This window comes from Dicentrarchus labrax, unplaced genomic scaffold, assembly GCF_905237075.1.
Source record: "Dicentrarchus labrax unplaced genomic scaffold, dlabrax2021, whole genome shotgun sequence".
Lineage (NCBI taxonomy): Eukaryota > Metazoa > Chordata > Actinopteri > Moronidae > Dicentrarchus > Dicentrarchus labrax.
In genome coordinates this window covers 19,745,668-19,762,683 of record NW_026136710.1, presented here as the reverse complement: position 1 = coordinate 19,762,683, position 17,016 = coordinate 19,745,668, and the positions used below count along the sequence as shown (strand labels likewise).

Below are 17,016 nucleotides of genomic sequence, written 5' to 3'. Positions count from 1 at the left end.
ATGTATTACGTCCAAATGTGACAGTTGAACGTGCCATTCCAAACCCTTGGTGTTAATCTGCTAACAGCCCCCACTCTCCTGGGAAGACTTCCCACAAGATTTTGGAACATGGCTGCAGGGATTTGCTCCCATTAGAGCATTAGTGAGGTCCAACACTGATGCTGGGGGATAAATTAAGGTCAGTTCATCCCGAAGGTGTTGGATGGGGTTGAGTTCTGCGTGCAGGCCAGTACACAAACTATTTTGCAAAGTTGGAAGCACACAGTTGTCTAAAATATCATGGGCATTAAGATTTCTGGCAACCGGAACATCGGGGCTAAAACCATGAGAAGCAGCTCCAGATCAGAAGTACTCAGTGTGTCCACATACTTTTGGCCACATAGTGTTGATGTGTGTTGACGAGTGTTGACAAATCTATGCAAGATCATATATAAAAGTGTTGCTTAATGCTGTGAACTTTGTGAACTTTGATGAATAGTTGCTTGGAAATATTAATTTGTAGCCAAGAGAATTTGGTGAAACACAATATGTTATCAATACAATCCAGCGGAAAGATTTTCGGAGCCGTGCTTGTCACAAGAGGACCTTATTTACTTTAAGCACAGGGATCACTCCAAGCAGGACATTAAATCTGGGTGAAGATCAAATGAATTTTTAAAAGAAACAAATCTGGTTTTTGAATTGTAAATTGGTAAAAATGCCAACAACTTCCCAGTAACAAACAGTGTTAGTTAAAGTAAGTTTTAAGCAGGGCTTCACTTGGTAACACAGTGATCATGATTTACTTTTTGGTTCTTGTCTCCTACAGCTTCTTAACAGGGAATTAAGAGAAGCAAAGAGTGCCAAATTGGAGAAAATGGAGACTCATGTTGCATCTGACTCTCAGAAATCCTCGCAGCAGTCCTCCGCTCAGAACCATCTACCTCACAGTCCACCGGATATGCCAGCTTCAGCACAAACCGCTTCATCAGCTTCACCAGCGCCTCCGCCACCTGCGGCTCCTCCGGCTCCTCCGGCTCCTCTGGCTCCTGCGGCTCCTGCGGCACCTGCAGCTCCTGCGACTCCAGCCAAGCTCCATCTAGGTCCAGACAGATTCCAGTAACACAAGACAAAAACTGACCCGCTGTAGAAAAACATCATTTGTTTTTGGGTTTCAGAGAAAAGTGGAATTGGAGCAGAGCATCGTTTCTATTGATAGTTTTGTTGTAAATGTGTGTGTTGTTCTCTCGTGCTGCAGGCTCTTACTCAGGAGGGTTGTCATCCCGTAAGAAGAAGAGGAGGATGGGAACGTACAGTCTGGTTCCCAAGAAGAAAACCAAAGTGCTCAGGCAGAGAACTGTGCTGGAAATGTTTAAAGAACTGCATCACTCTGCCAAGAGCCCGCAGGTCTGTGTTCTTCGTGTTTATAAAAACTGACACATTTGTCCTTTTTAACAGTCTATCACCTTTCTACATTCAGTATTGAGTCTATGAGGTAATGTCGAATACATTTTAAGCACATTTTACTCTTGCATGCTTTGTGAACTGTTCTTGAACATCAGCAGAATAGGTCACACATGGGGCTCAGTATCGTTTGAATTTTTGGGATATTGGTGCCGATACCTGAGATGTGGTACCTAAAGCAAAACAGTCTGACAAGGTGTAATCCCAGACAGTCCAGACATGTACAGAAATAATCATATACAAATTAATTCTTTAAATACATTTCACAGCATATTTTGAGAATATTATGATCACCTCTAGTCCTTTCTTGTCTTACAGACTAAAGAGGTAGCAAACATAAACGGGGAGAAGGTTGAAAATGCATCTGAAGAGGAGGAGTCCGAGGACGTGGAGTCTGAGGAAGAGGACCGACAGCAGCCAGCAGAAGAACCTGTCAGTGCTGTCCAGGAAGCCACATCTGAACCCATCTCTCAGGTTGGAACATACAATAAAATGTGTTTTTCTTCTTTTTCCATATTATCCTGACATTACACTATGCATGCATAAGGCCTGTACAAAGTAGAAGGAGCTTTTCAATCTTCTGAATAAAAGTCAGTCAGCAACTGTGTTGGGTGGCCCTTTGGGAAAGAGATAAATTAGTCAGTGATTAATTAGGGTCTTAAAAAGGATCCCTGTTGACAAGATGGATTAATATCCAACATTTCAGGTGCAAGCATTCAATCAAATGTTTTACTTTATTATTTATTATTATATTTCCCAGGTTAGCTCATTATTTGCTTCTTGAGTTCTTGAGATATAATATAGGAGGCAACAGTATCACTGTGTGACTCTGATGCATTAGAGGGAAGCCTGTTTTGATACGTCATGTGTTTAACGCTGGTGATTCTCTGTGGTGGAGGCGGGAGATGAGCAGGAGTCCGAAGAGTCTGGAGAAGAAGAGGGAGAGGAGGAGGGCACAGAGTCGGACTTGGTAGGAACCCTACCATCATCGCTCAACCTAACTACGACGAGTGCAGTCACAGACTATCCTCTTCTACTAAAATCCTCTCTGTGTTTCTGTTTATTCTATGTTTTCCTCAGAGCACCGAGTCTAGTCTGAAGAAGAAGTTGAAAAAGAAAACAAAAGCAGACAGCGCGTGGCTCAGGCCGTCCAGGAAACGAAAGAGGAGGATAAAGGCCAAAGGTGATCCTGTCATACCACAGTCACCACAGTCACCTGTTGTTAGTTAACAATCATCTTTGATTCAGGCCTCCTCCAAAGCCACTCCCCCAACACACATAAAGGTGCAGCGCCTGACTACTGCTGGAGGACGAGTGTTGGAGAGAGGAGCCCGGCGCATTGTTATCATCACTAACCGCCAGACTACCTCACGTCTCATTCATTCACAGTTCTAATGTTACATAGAACAAAAGACAAAGTGAACCAGATAATTATCTAACAGAAATAAAGCAACCATGTCACTTTTCAGGCCCTTCAACCCGCTGAAAACCCACACCAATGTTGACAGTGGTTTGACCTCATGCTTCATTTAACCATTATCTGCCATAGCTTTAAGCCCTGGTAACACAACGGTTATACATTGTTTTGCAGACCGTAATTTACATGAAGCGAACATTTTCGTATTACTTCAAAAACATTGTATGGACACTTTTCTGCATGAAAACACTTCTTGTGGTCATCAAAAAGATTGTTGTCTAAGACTGTAGGTGACAACTTCTCCGGTACTGTGCTGCCATCATCAGTAACGCCTTCCTGTACTGTATTTATAACTCCAATCTGTGAAGAAATGACTCTTCGTCAAAGTCTCTTATGGCATTGCTGCTCAAGGCTGTGTTTTCCTTTTTCTTTCTTTTTGAAACTTGCTTGGATTTGAGGGTAAACAGTGCAGCATTTTCTTACTGATCACTGTCCTTCTGCTCAGAACCAGAGGCGATGGATCTGCCTCAGGCTCCAGCTCATGCCCCAGCAGGAGACGGGAAGGAGTACACACAGATTCCATCGCCTGAGTCAGTCAACCTCAACAAGCCCCAAGAGCTGGCGCTTCCCTCACAGAACAAAGGTGAGCTAGTGAGGAAATGAGGAAACTCATTATACTGGTTCATAGCAATCCATCCTACTGATTTGTGCCTGATGTTTAGATGCTTGTCTTAACTTCACAACACTTGGACTGAGATCTGAATCCAGGCTGGAATTATTCTTGTAAATTATTCTGCTGGCAAAAGTTTTGTTCATAGCAAAATGAAATAATCCTGGCGAAAGCTGACTCAGCGATTCAGTTTTTGCTCTAAGTCCATTCGTTGTGACCTCAGATCAGATTGATGAGCAGGGGTGTAGCAGCAGCATGGGCTGCACTGTGCGTCCTATGACCTCATAATGACCTTGGCAAACATGTTTCCCGAGAATAAAAAGATTTTCAGTCAGTCCAGGGATCCAGTCTTTGCTGCTTGGTTGTGGATGAATGACCGGCTTCCATAAACAGCTTACAGCAGAGTGAATGTGACGTGATCCCAAGTGAAGTTTGAGAGTCTGTTAATTGTTGATCGGAGGATGGCTGTTCGTGGCGGTACACATGAAACAAAATCAACGTTACTTTGTTTATGTTTTGCTCTGAATGGAACTGGAACTCTCCTCTTTCCTGCTCTCCTCCTCGGCTCTAAAACTGAATGTATAATTGCAATATTCCATGCATCACAATCTGATAAACAAGGTTATTTTAGCCAGTAACCTGTTGCTTTAGATATTAATGATATAGAAAAACACATTGGGTTATGCTATAGATAGGTACAGTCTGTCAGAAGTGTCATTCAACTGCATTATTCTATATATTATACCAGTATATATGTAAGACTAGCCAGTAAGGGTTAAGATTAGATTTGCATTCATTAAGGAGAAACGTGGACATTTACAAAAGATGGTGGTGACTGCGGACATTTAGGCAGACGTTTACAGCAGGATGCATGACAGTTATACTTCTTAAACTTCTTCACCACCTTCCCAAAACTCACAAAGGAGAGCACTAAAATCTTTCCACAGCAGCCACACAGACAAGGCTGCCTGCAGCTGTGTCTGCAGATGTTTTTTGTTAATGGGCCTAGTGATCGCAGGCCAATGGTGATTATCTCAAAATACCAGATAATCTGCCCGATTGATCGGTCCATCACTGCAATCGATTGCACAGCTTCAGAAAGAGTTCAGGCACAAAGATGAAAGAGAAGAGGTTCACTCATAAAGCATATGGTTTTCTGAATAATGTATTTTTTTACAAACCTGTCCACAGATAATATCATCTGTCTCTCTCCAGTATTTCCCCTCGACTGTCAAATACAGACAGAAATACCCAAAAATAATTTTTCACTTTTCAGTGTCTACACACCACTGAGTGTTTGGTACATCATACACAACTTTACGTGATGGGCCAAGAATTGAGAATCAAGTGTTTGATGTCAAAGGCCCAAAAAAAACTTTGAAAAAAAAATAAAAAAATAAACTGATGACCCTTTCACAAATGATGACAGTAAACCCAAATATTGAACACAATAACTGCAGGAAGATGAGTTTTACTGATAGTTTTTTATCAATTTAAACAATAATACATACCTAAGAAGCTTCATTTTTTTTTTCCCCAACAAATTTTGTGTTTTTTCAGTGTTTGTAGAGATACATGTTTACATCCCTTAAGATAAGAGATAAGAGTCATTTGGTGATCAAAATCAGCTCAAAAATGAAAAACAATGCACAGCCTGTCTACTTGTCGCTGTCTTGTAGTTTTGAGGGGATGGTATCAACTGAAAAAGCTGCATATCCTTCAGAGAGGTCCACTGCCACATTTTCCATCCAACCTATGATTTGGAGCATTGAGTCCTTCTGCTGATTTAACTGAAACAAATTTAATCTAATATTGGGGTAAATAAGTTGGACTTTTTCTCTTTGCAGACACTTCAGGGTCGGCCATTGAGGAGGCTCAGGAGCTTCCGCTCTGCAGCTGCCGTATGGAAACACCCAAGAGTCGAGAGATTCTTATCCTGGCAGACAGGAAGTGCATGGCTACCGAGAGCGTCGATGGACAGCTGACCCGCTGCCAGGGTGCCATACTGAAGCATGAAATGATGCGTCCCTCCAACTCGGTTCAGCTGCTGGTTCTGTGCGAGGACCACCGCAACGGCATGGTGAAGCACCAGTGTTGCCCCGGCTGCGGCTTCTTCTGCAGGGCTGTGAGTACACAGTCAGTGCATGAATTTCAGGCCTTCAGCTGCAGCTTGATCAGGTCTCACTGGAGTATATGTGGATGCATCTGTACAATACATTGTTCTACATTTGAACACTCTGTTGGTTGTGTACATGTACATGACTGGGGTGGAATGAGGAAGTTGCACTAAACTGAAACCAAATGAAAAGTGAAAGATCTATTCAACTACCGCAGCTCAGTTTGTTCTCTTTCCACTAAAATTCATGCTGACAAATGTCTCTGTCACTTAACCTCTGTGGAAGGTTCATGGAGAATAATCAAACTGAGCCAAACAGGATTAAAACCTTGTGTCTGAGCCAGGAAATAAAGATAATAAAATTATTTAAAGAAACAACATAGAAGCAATTTAAGGCAATAAGTGACAATTCTAAGAGGGAATACCAAGACAGTATACTTAATTAACATATACATATATGTATAGCAATCTAATCTAATATCTAATAATAATCTAACATTTAATCTCTTTTCCATCCATGTGTCACGCTGCTTTCTGCTGTGAACTATACATTGAAAGCAAAATGTAAAAAAAAAAGAAAAAAAAATTGCTTTTGTTTCGCTTTAAAAAGACAAAGGGTAGCCAAAATGTGGGTGGTAAAATAATTATTTACATGTCAGTGCCGACCAGCATGAGCAGCCATTTCCTGGTGTGCAGTATCTGGTGGAAGTATGCGATGCAACCAGCCTCGAAAGGACTTCCTTAAGTATGTCTCACTATAACTGACATTACTGCATGTCCTCTGGTTCTAGCATCTCAAGTTTGAGGATTTGCCCTTTTCTCATTTTATATGGTGAAAAAAAAAAAAAAATAACATTTGGATTTTTTAACATTGCAAGCATTACACCTTTTCCACTGTTTTCTTACATTGTATAGACTTAACAATTTATTACAATGTAATCAGCAAATTATTTGATAATAAAATGAATAACCTAACATAACACATTAAAAAAATCTGACTATTGTAGCACATGTACTGCTTTCATGCTTTCACTTGACCTTTCACCCTAATGTGGTTTCTTGTCAGAGAGCACTATCCTTTTTTGCTTTTGAAGACTTGTTGTTTTCCGTTGTGCAGGGGACCTTCATGGAGTGCCAACCGGACGTCAGCATCTCTCACCGTTTCCATCGTGCTTGTGCCTCGGTTCTGAAAGGTCAAAGCTTCTGTCCCCACTGTGGAGAGGAGGCCAGCAAGGCTAAGGAGGTCACAATCGCCAAGGCCGACACCACCTCCACCGTGCCCCCCGCGTTCGCACATGGGCCTGCCACGCCTGGGGTCCCCGAGGGCCGAGCGGACACCACCACTGGCAGGTAAACTACCGACTGTGGTGTCAGAACAGGAAGGAAGTTACCTGGCATTATTATCGATGGATTGTATAATGTTCATGGGAGTAGTTTTTACACGGATGTCCTCCTTTTTGAAGAAGCTTTGTGCTAGTTGTTGTTTAAAAGCATAAAATAATGCTCTCCAGGGACACCTGGATAGCTCACCTTGTGGAGCTGGTCCTTGCTGCAGCGGCCATGGGTTCGACTTCCACCTGTGGCCCTTTGCTACGTGTCATCCCCACTCTCTCTCCCCCTTTCCTGTCACTCTACAGCTGTCACTATAAATTATAGGCAAGAAAACCCCCCAAAAATATTTAAAAAAATAATAATCTCAAAAGAAAACTCATTGGTTCCTTTTGTTTCCCAGCTCTTCTCGACTGGCTATGGGGGCTGAAGTCAGTGGCAGGGCCGACAGCTCGCTTTCCATTCGTTCCGGACATGGACTTGACCCAACCGCTGTTCCGGGGTCATCTAGGACTGCAATACTGCAGGCCGGGACGGGAACAATGGAGCCACCTACAACCCCTCAAGGACCACCTAGAGAGACTCTAGAGAGCATCCTGGTAGCTCTCGACACAGAGAAGTAAGTTCTACCACCAGAGGGTCATCTTAATTGATCTGAATGACCAGAAACCTTTGATACAAACTAAAACACCCACTCTTGTGTGTGTGTGTGTGTGTGTGTGTGTGTGTGTGTGTGTGTGTGTGTGTGTGTGTGTGTGTGTGTGTGTGTTGATCAGGCCCAAGAAGCTACGTTTTCACCCCAAACAACTTTACCTCTCAGCCAAACAAGGAGAACTCAAGAAGGTCTTGCTTGTGTTGGGTATGTTTAACCCTCCTATCAGTCCTGTTCTTCATAAAAACTCTTCTGTTCCCATTTTTCCTCTTGTGCTTCTTTTGGATCTGACTTTTATTTCTATCCAAATGTTTTTTTTTTTTTTATTAAATCTTTTCCTTCTGCATTTACATTGCAGTGGACGGTATCGACCCAAACTTTAAGATGGAATCTCAGAACAAACGCACCCCGCTGCACGCTGCAGCTGAGGGAGGACACAAAGACATCTGCCACATGCTCGTACAAGTGAGACTCTTTTAGTGATCATCTTTCAGTCCTGCGCTGTAGTTTATCCTGTGATAATGAAAAAGGTTGCTTTACACCCTTCAGTTCATGTTTTATAATGATAAATGTCCAACTGTTATTCTTTAAATTGGACACTTAGGGACTTTGTCAATCTATCTGAGTTGTTAAATGGCAGACTTTGACACTGACTGTGTCTTCAGGCCGGTGCGAACTTGGACATGTGTGATGAAGATCAGCGGACGCCACTGATGGAGGCCTGTGAGAACAACCACATGGAGACTGTCCTGTACCTGCTGAGAGCTGGAGCCAGCGCCACGCACAGGGTAAACTTGCATCTACTCCCTCCAAGGTATCGCAGGCTTTCATCAGCAGGCTACCATGATGAGTTAAATCAGAATGTAATTTGACCACGTGTATTCTTTATGTCCAAATAAAACAGGTTTTTGGCAAAGATTCTTGGCCTCCAGAACTGGCAGATTATTTCATCACATGCATAAATATATTTGGAAGTGTATCTGTAGTTGAAACTGACAAGAATTGGCTTCTTTGCTGTTCTCAGGATGTTGAAGGGTTCACGTGTCTCCACCTAGCGGCAAAGTCTGGCCATTACAAGATTGTTGAGCACCTTCTGTCCACAGGACTGATCAACATAAACTGTCAGGTTGGTACACTTTCAGTTTCCTTTCAGCCTTTTTGATCCTCTCAATGATTTCAGATGTAAAGAGATTGTACTGTTGAGCTTTTACATTAGTTATTGTGTCTGTGGGTTTTATTTAGTTTATTGTAAATTTCAGTTTTTCTCAGTAGCATTTGATGCCAATATGATGCCCAGTCACTTTCTCCTCTAGCTGATCACATGCCTGGCTGCCTGACCATACACAGCTGCACATGTCTGTTTAGGTAGTTGAAAACAGACCGCTGATTGTTAAGTAATAATTACTTCTTGACATTTGACTGTGGAGCTCATAACAGCAGCTGATTGAATGAAAGGGTCACTTAACTCTCGCGTGTCTGTGTTGGTATTGCACTATTTCACATTTAGGGGAAAATGCTTTTTTCGAGTTTGAGTTTCTTCAGTGTTTATTTCTTCTCTGCAGCCTTTGCCCATGTTACCTGAGTTAACTGGGTTTATTTTCATTCGTTTTAAGATTACATCAATATTCTTATTGGCTTTCTGTCGTCGGCTCTCCACCGCAGCGCTGTCTGTGCACTGTCTGAGTGAGAACCCCTGTGTGACTGCTGGCATAAATAGCAGACACCGATCAGTTAAAGAATGCTTTGATTGGCCCTGATACCAACCTTTGAGATTGGATCGGGACATCTCTAGTTGAACCAGTCTTCTCAAAGTCGCTAATTGTTGAAATAAACTCTACCAGGAGACAGTTTCACTCAGGTTAACATTCTGGTTAATTCAGATGTTCAGTTTACCTTACACTATCAAACTCTAGGCTCAGAGCACAGATGGAACAGACAAAGATAAATTGATTTGATTGAAGAGTGGCTCTTTTTGAAGCACTTAATGACTTTCTAAAGTTGTACAATGAGTTTGGATGCTTCTTTCAAATGCTTTTTGATGCCAGTGAATCAGATATAGAGAGCTGTGGGACTACAATGCGTCTGATGTGTCTTTGTTTGAAATTTCTGACCTTGCTGCAAGAAGATAGCCAATATGACAGCTGTGATGTAACCACAGTCTCTCCTCGGATGAACCTTTGCATCAAATGTGTAACAGTGCTGCTCCATGTTTGAATATAGTTGCCATTTAGGATGTGTGTTTTTTTTTTTTCATCAGTTTGTTGTTCTTTTTATGATGCAATTTGAAACTAATGTTTTCCCTCAGGATGATGGCGGTTGGACAGCCATGATCTGGGCGACGGAGTACAAGCATGTGGACCAGGTGAAGCTGCTTCTGTCCAAAGGAGCTGACGTCAGCATCAGGGACAAGGTCGGCCCACGAGTCTGTTCGCTTTGTGTATAAAATACTGTACAAAAGAATCAAATACACAATTGTTGCTTTATGTTTTGTTTTCTAGGAGGAGAACATCTGCCTTCACTGGGCGGCGTTCTCGGGAAGTGTCGACATCGCTGAGCTGCTACTCGACGCCCGCTGTGATCTTCAGGCCGTCAACATCCATGGAGACTCTCCTCTACACATCGCTGCTCGGGAGAATCGCATGGACTGTGTCTCGTGAGTTACTGCCTCCCAAGAGGGGGGAAAAAGCTCACTCTTGGACTCCATTAAATAGCTTGCTCTTTGAGCTGTAGTTTAAAAACAAGAGGATTGATTCAAAAGAGCCATTTAAAAAGTTGTTCAGAAGTGGCTTGTTGTTGACGATCAGCAAAATGTGTTCTCCTCAGGCTTTTCCTGTCTCGAGGAGCAGATGTGTTTCTAAAGAACCGCGAGGGAGAAACTCCTCCAGACTGCTGCAGCCACAACTCAAAGGCCTGGGCGGCACTGCAGGCCAACAGGAGGGAGAGGGACACCAAGAGCATGAGGCTCGCTCGAGCAGAGCAGAAAATCCTTCACAGGTTGAAATCATACTGTGCTTCGCCTCTTCAAAATAGCAGTGTTAAAGAAAATACAATGGGCTGTGTTGGGGTGGGCACACGGAAAGATAAAATGCTGTCCAGGAAGGCCAGGCTGTGAGTCTTATCAGATGACTTGTTTTGACCCCAGTGTATATATATTTTTTTTTTCCAGAACTTGTGCATTGACTGTGAACACTTTGACAGCCCCTAACCAGTTTGTTCTCAATCTGTGTACAGTGACATAGCTCTGGGGCAGGAGAAGGTTCCCATCCCCTGTGTCAACTCTGTCGACAGTGAACCTTATCCAGACGGCTACAAATACATCCCAGAAAACTGTGTCACCTCCCCCATGAACATCGACAGGAACATAACACACTTACAGGTGAGTTGGAAAGCATTGCATCAGGTATTTTAAAGGAAACAAAAAGATTTTTGTGTGCTTAGCAATGTCAAGTGACCAATCATTACTTTCTCTCTCTCTCTCTCTCTTCACAGTACTGTGTTTGTAAGGAAGATTGTTCAACAAGTATCTGCATGTGTGGACAACTCAGTCTGCGCTGCTGGTATGACAAGGTAAGGATGAGATGTCTGCATGGACAGGCCTTCTGTTCTTCTTCTTTCTTCTTCTTTTAGCAAGATATATCCAAAAGTATGTTGACACTCCAGGGTCCCCGAACCACAACAGTCCGTGAGTATTGTGTCCACATACCGTGTAGTGTATAACAATATTAAATCATGCAGTCTTGACACCAATAAAGGATATTCATATTCATATTTATATATTTTTGGTCATGCTTAGGGCGGCCGCCTCCTGCCTGAGTTCTGCCGTGAGGAGCCTCCTCTCATCTTTGAGTGTAACCATGCGTGTTCCTGTTGGAGGACATGTAAGAACCGCGTAGTGCAAAACGGACTCAGGTATTCAGAATTCATCTTAATGTTTATGCATCATCATTCATCTTGTAACTATACACAATGAAGTTTGTGAGGTGGCAGTTTTGTTAAAGATGTTGTGGATCCTCCAGGACCAGGCTCCAGCTCTTCAGGACCAGTAAGAAAGGCTGGGGTGTCCGCGCGCTAGAAGACATACCACAGGGCACCTTTATATGCGAGTAAGTCCCATTTACAAATATTCATATTTACCCTTCACTGTGTGTTTGTTGGTGGATATTTGTTTGTAGCAAAAGACCACAATATATTGCAGCCACAGCTTGTCGATCTGTCAGTTTCTTTTAAACGTTTATGTAATTTATTTAGTAATCTTTCCGCCAATTTGATAAACCTGCTACTCTCACATATGCAGCGTCCGTGTCTCCTGCCAGACGAGAGGGGGAGAGACAGAGGGGGAGAGACAGAGGGGGAGAGACAGAGGGGGAGAGACAGAGGGGGAGACAGAGGGGGAGACAGAGGGGGAGACAGAGGGGGAGACAGAGGGGGAGAGAGAGAGAGGGATAGAGAGAGGGAGATCCGTTGTGCTCTGTCCTGTTCAGAAGTCCTGTTGATGTCACTGAGGAGTTTTGCTGATGTGCCAGTCACTATACTGCCGATGTATTGTGACTGTTTCTGACAGCTTCCTTTTTTTCCCCTTATAACATTTCAGGCTCTGTGTGACTTTTCAAAAATGTGTTTGCCGACACAAAAAAAACTCCTCATCTAAAAGTGTCACTGAGAGCTCCAGACTGTGTGCTGGACCTCATTCTTATCTTAAAGCTGCCGTAGGCAATTTGAACATATACAATGCAAAACTCTCTCTTTGCTGCCTCGTATCGTTCCGAGTTTATTTCAGGCTTTTCTCTCTCTTCCTCACCAAGCTCTTCGTGCTTTTGGTTTGTTTTGTACTATACGCCGTTGTAGGAAAAGGAGGTATTGGAAAGTTGCCATAGCTCTTGACACAACTTCAGCGTGCGCACCATGGAGCCTAGCAGAGAGAGAGGGAGGGACCAGGACACTAGTTATGATAGGTGTGTGTCAGCTAATCCTGATTGGTTGTTTGATTCAGACCGAGTCCAATTTTTAAAATGCTAAAGGTTTTCGTAAAGGAACCCCTTCAATTGCAATAGTGAAAATTAGTCTTTTCAATCAAAATGATAATGAAAAAGTATGGCCTATTGCAGCTTTAACGTGCCTGTGTTGGCATTAACAATACAGTCAAATAAATCAGTTTGCATAGCCCAATATCACAAATTTGCCTCAAAGGGCTTTACAATCTGCACATCATACAATAAGGCTTGTGTTACTCTGTTTTCTAATTGTCAGTGCATCCTATGAAAGTCCAAAGCCAGCAGTGTTGGTCTGTCTCTCAGTGGGAAGGAACATGTCACCCAACTGTGGCTTCCTGATGTGTTTTTGATCTCTTGTGAGCTCTATGGTACAGAGGAAGAATACACGGCAGACATTGGCGATGCAGACAATACTTCATTCATTGTCGGTTTTTATTTCTTCATGGAATCTACAATGAGAAAAATATGGAATTAAATTTAACTCCAACCCATACGCTTTTTAACTGCATCATTTAAATACACCTTGAAGACATTTAAAATGATATTTTTCTTATAATTACACTCTTGGTGTGGCACACTTTACACTGCAAAGGCTTCAGCTCGGAGAAGCCATGTGAGGGATGTGTGTTTACCAGTCTCTAGTGTTTAACACGCTGTTGGTTTGTGTGCTATTGTGTTTTCTTTATTTTGTTTGTTTGTTTGTGTAGCTGGTCTGTGCTGATGTGTTGCCAGTCAAGATCTGAAGCAAACTGAGTTATTACAGAGAAATGTAATTCTGTGTAAGGATCAACAGTAGTGACAACGTACACATGCTAATATTTCTCACTGCTGCTTGCTTGTTGAAAAGATCCAGAGGACACATGTACATCAAAACAGCATTATTAATCTTGATTTATAAATCAATGGTTTCATAAACTGAATTTGATAGTAAAATACCTTTTTTAGCAAGGAAAGTTAGACTAGACAATGAGCTCATGATCTTGTTGTTCCTGTTGAATAAAGGTTTACCAGCAGGGATATTAAATCGTTGAAGCTCAGTATCTCAGAACCTGAATAAATCTGAATCTTCCTGAATAAAACCTTTTTAATAATTCCACGTTTGGGAACTCATGTTGTAAACAGCAGCTACTGACTGCTCGTCTGCCTCTGAACAGGTACGTAGGTGAGATCATCTCCGAAGCAGAAGCAGAGATGAGGCAGAATGATGCTTACCTGTTCAGCCTGGATGATAAGGTAAAGCAAAAACAACATTTTGAAAAACGCATTATTACTATTATAATTATTATTAAATGGACTAAAATGGATGCAGGTGTGAATAAAAAAAATCATTCTCCTCTCAGCTGTGCACCTAAAGCTCATTTTCGTAGTTTGAGTCTTTCATTTATCTTCCCTCCCAGCCACAAGACCTGTACTGCATCGATGCCCGTTTCTATGGAAACATCAGCCGCTTCCTCAATCACATGTGCGAGCCCAACTTGTTTGCCTGTCGAGTGTTCACGACGCACCAGGACCTTCGTTTCCCACACATTGCCTTCTTTGCCAGTGAAAACATCACGGCTGGAGAGGAGCTTGGGTAAGACTTTTTCCTGTTAGTCATGTTCACCAGATATCGGTATTTTGAGTATCACTCATGATATTTGAGAAAAGTGGAATTTGTTTTTACCTTACATACTTATTGGCTGATGTGTATCCTAATATGATGTATAAGGTAAACTCCATAATGTCCATAATGATGATGAATCACAATTTCGACCGTTCAGTTAAGTTTAACAAGATGCAACATGACTGAAGTATTTCAGTTGTTCAATGCATTTGTTTGTTATAATTCTCAAAGAATAATAATTGAAAAAAAGAAAAATAAGCCAAGATCAAACTAAATACAAAACATTTTTCAGTAATTTAAGAACGTACATGTTAGATGTAATTTCTTACTTCTCTAATTGATAAAGTGGCCAAGGCTTCTTTGAACAAAACACAATGTAATTTCTGCCGCTGGGGGGGTCTCTCACATCAAAACAATAACAAAAGATTAAGTTTGATGACGTTGTGAAATAGCGTGGGGTGATGGGAGTTGTTGTCTTTACCACAGTTACCGTCATTGCGGTTATGATTCCTTGAGTGTTCATCGTTCAGGTTTCTGAATTATCCACAGAGGTCTCCTCCTCTCAAAAAACAAACAGACCCAGTGTTTTAAAACTGTCCCAGAGGGCCAGCCAGCTAAGCTGCTAATGTTAACTCCGCTTGTTTCTCTAGCAACTTCCAAACGTCCAATGACTAAAATTCTTCATTCGGTTAAAATATAAAGTTAAAATCGACCAAGATCCAAAAATGTTGCCTAAAGCCGGATAAAAAGTAAATGTATGACAGCTTCTGACAGACAACTACAATGCAGACTTGTGGCTAAAGAGGATATGACGCCATTGACAGGTGACCAGTAAAACGCACGGTTACCTGAACAAAATGAAAGATATCTGGGTTTGAACATTGTTGGAAACATTTGAGATAGTGTAAGTACAACATAGGTTTAGTGTTTATAGATATTTTAATGTGGAAATGTGTCGGATTTAGTGGCATCTAGTGGTAAGGTTGCAGATTGCAAATGACTGAATACCGCTCAGCATACTGAGCACCAAAGGGAAACAAAACGTGAAGGGCCCTATCTAGGGCCAGCATTTGTCCCTTCTGGGCTACTGTAGAAGTTTGGCAAACTCCTTAGAAGAGGACTGCAGATAAAAACGACTCTTAGATTCAGATGATTATACACGAATGACAGTATTACATTCCATTCTGCCAATAGCGCCTCCTAAATGTTACACACTGGAACTTTTAAGGGATGTTCTATAGAATCTGTATAACTACTAAACTTTAAGTCAAGAAAGGTTTATTCTTTTTCCACTCTGGGTGTAGATTAAGTCAGGTTTCCATTGAATAACAGTACTTTTCTATAATCATTTGCTTTATCATCCTCTCTCAGATTTAACTACGGCGATCACTTCTGGGAAGTCAAAAGCAAGCTGTTCAGCTGCGAATGCGGCTCTTCCAAGTGCAAGTACTCGTCGGCAGCCATGGCGTCGCTGCAGGCGGACAGCACGCCGGAGGACCAGCAGCAGCCCAGCGCGTCACCTGACACCAGCTCTTCAAACAGTCCTTCCAGTCCTTCGTAAAAAAAAAAACCTCCTCACACTAAAGCTTCGCTACATGTACACACAACTGACAGACACACAGGGACGCCCCTCTCCATCCTCCTTGAACTTTTAACTTTTATCAGTGAACTTGTACTATATCTCCACTTCTGATTAAAACCACGCACTATCGACCTTCGTGAAAACCCGTAAAACATTGTCACACAGAACCAGATGCACAATCAAATCCTGGAAGAACTCACTGCTCCTTTATTCCACCTTGTGTAACATGAACAGCAGGAGGAAGTTACATCACGCACAGCAAACGTCACAGGGACAGTCTTTACATTTCATACATAACTTTACTGGGAGGGAGAACTGTGCATTTTGTCTTCTTTGTCTTTTTTAAGATTGGTTGAAAATGTCAAATGGCTTTTCTTAAAGAGTCATGATCAAGGAATTTTGGGGTTGGGGATTAGGGGCATTGTTGTCCTTTGCAAAGACAGCCTCAGCATACAGCTGGGTCTAACTTGTTTGACCTTTGCGGTCATTTATCATCAACCATTCCAGCAAAATTAGCTGATAAATATTGAATTATGTTGCCACTTCTTTGTGTCACTTCATCTATGTTGCCGTGTTTGAAGAGACATGTCCAACATTTGCCACCATAGTTTGTGAATTGATGAATTAACTGAAATGATGTGAAAGACAAAGAATTAGTTTTTTTTTATTTGCTACTCGAGTGAGTATAGATTGTCTGATGCAAAGATGCTGTACCATTCCTCAAATGAGGTGTTTCTAGTCTGAATAAATTGAATGATCTTTTTATTAAGCATGTTTAAGGGGATAAGTGTCAGATATTTTGCCACAGTTGTTGAAGAATTGATTAAAATTGAGTTAAAAAAAACAAACAAGAAAATGGTGCTGACAAAGGTTTTTACTTTTGTTTTCCTTTTTATTACAGAAGTGAACATAGTTTGTAAAATAAGAGAACGTTTTAAGTTTTTTATGTTTTAATTTTAACTCCAGTTTTCTAATCGTAGTTACTGTAGTTGGGATGTTTTTAATTTTGTTTCATGATTTTGCCGACAGAAGCCAACCCGTCTTTTTAAATGTTGTTAGTAAAGCAGTGACTGTTGTGCAAAGTCTTGAAAGGTATAAAAGAAAAAAAAAGGTTACAAAAATGCACTTCCATAACGTTCTGTTACATATTTCTGGACCGTGAACCATCCATCTAATTGGTTGTATCTTTTTCAATAAATTTACTACTAATGCA

The 17,016-nt window shown here is 41.7% G+C and overlaps 1 protein-coding gene across 5 annotated transcripts in view; it reads left to right on the top strand.

Annotated features, from left to right (window-relative positions):
• The window catches only part of ehmt1b (euchromatic histone-lysine N-methyltransferase 1b), a 28,281-nt gene extending 11,265 nt beyond the window's left edge, over positions 1-17,016 (top strand). For all 5 annotated transcript variants that reach the window (XM_051412550.1, XM_051412553.1, XM_051412551.1 and 2 more), the window contains exons 4-26: positions 809-1,082; positions 1,238-1,386; positions 1,762-1,917; positions 2,342-2,413; positions 2,524-2,626; positions 3,366-3,503; positions 5,378-5,655; positions 6,764-6,996; positions 7,379-7,594; positions 7,752-7,834; positions 7,986-8,092; positions 8,293-8,415; positions 8,652-8,753; positions 9,933-10,037; positions 10,126-10,280; positions 10,451-10,621; positions 10,859-11,003; positions 11,117-11,194; positions 11,421-11,536; positions 11,644-11,730; positions 13,773-13,851; positions 14,016-14,191; positions 15,593-17,016. In XM_051412550.1, coding sequence (XP_051268510.1) covers positions 809-1,082; positions 1,238-1,386; positions 1,762-1,917; positions 2,342-2,413; positions 2,524-2,626; positions 3,366-3,503; positions 5,378-5,655; positions 6,764-6,996; positions 7,379-7,594; positions 7,752-7,834; positions 7,986-8,092; positions 8,293-8,415; positions 8,652-8,753; positions 9,933-10,037; positions 10,126-10,280; positions 10,451-10,621; positions 10,859-11,003; positions 11,117-11,194; positions 11,421-11,536; positions 11,644-11,730; positions 13,773-13,851; positions 14,016-14,191; positions 15,593-15,782 — 3,336 coding nt within the window. In that variant the 3' untranslated portion in view covers positions 15,783-17,016. The remainder of the gene's footprint in view (positions 1-808; positions 1,083-1,237; positions 1,387-1,761; positions 1,918-2,341; positions 2,414-2,523; positions 2,627-3,365; positions 3,504-5,377; positions 5,656-6,763; positions 6,997-7,378; positions 7,595-7,751; positions 7,835-7,985; positions 8,093-8,292; positions 8,416-8,651; positions 8,754-9,932; positions 10,038-10,125; positions 10,281-10,450; positions 10,622-10,858; positions 11,004-11,116; positions 11,195-11,420; positions 11,537-11,643; positions 11,731-13,772; positions 13,852-14,015; positions 14,192-15,592) is intronic.